We start from the raw sequence: 390 nt of genomic DNA, 5'->3' as shown, positions 1-390 counted from the left end.
TGCGCGAGGTGACGGGGGTGAACGTCAACATGCGGGTGGGGATCCACAGCGGGCGCGTGCACTGCGGGGTGCTGGGGCTGCGCAAGTGGCAGTTCGACGTCTGGTCCAACGACGTGACTTTGGCCAACCAGATGGAAGCGGGAGGCAAAGCGGGGTGAGGAGCCGCCCCCCCCGCGCTGCTCGGCGTTTCGGGGTCTGGAAGGGGGGGTTTTTATAGGGTCCCGTATCTGCAGGCGCATCCACATCACGTGGGCGACGCTGCAGTATCTGAACGGGGATTACGAGGTGGAGCCGGGGCACGGCGGGGAGCGCAGCGCCTACCTGAAGGAGCACAACATCGAGACCTTCCTGATCGTGGGCTGCAGCCAGAAGCGCGTGAGTTCGGGCTGC

General features: G+C 65.9%; 1 protein-coding gene across 1 annotated transcript; it reads left to right on the top strand.

The window, feature by feature from the left end:
- Positions 1–6: 6 nt before the first annotated feature.
- On the top strand, positions 7–387 carry LOC104916472 (adenylate cyclase type 6-like; the record flags this gene model as incomplete). The annotated part of the gene is made up of 2 exons (XM_010727513.2): positions 7–154; positions 234–387. Coding segments are annotated over exons 1-2 (279 nt in total), but the record flags the coding sequence as incomplete, so codon positions are not given.
- Positions 388–390: the final 3 nt, after the last annotated feature.

Source organism: Meleagris gallopavo, unplaced genomic scaffold (assembly GCF_000146605.3).
Source record: "Meleagris gallopavo isolate NT-WF06-2002-E0010 breed Aviagen turkey brand Nicholas breeding stock unplaced genomic scaffold, Turkey_5.1 ChrUn_random_7180001900456, whole genome shotgun sequence".
Lineage (NCBI taxonomy): Eukaryota > Metazoa > Chordata > Aves > Galliformes > Phasianidae > Meleagris > Meleagris gallopavo.
Note: the sequence above shows the minus strand (reverse complement) of the source record. Positions and strands in the feature narration are given on the sequence as shown.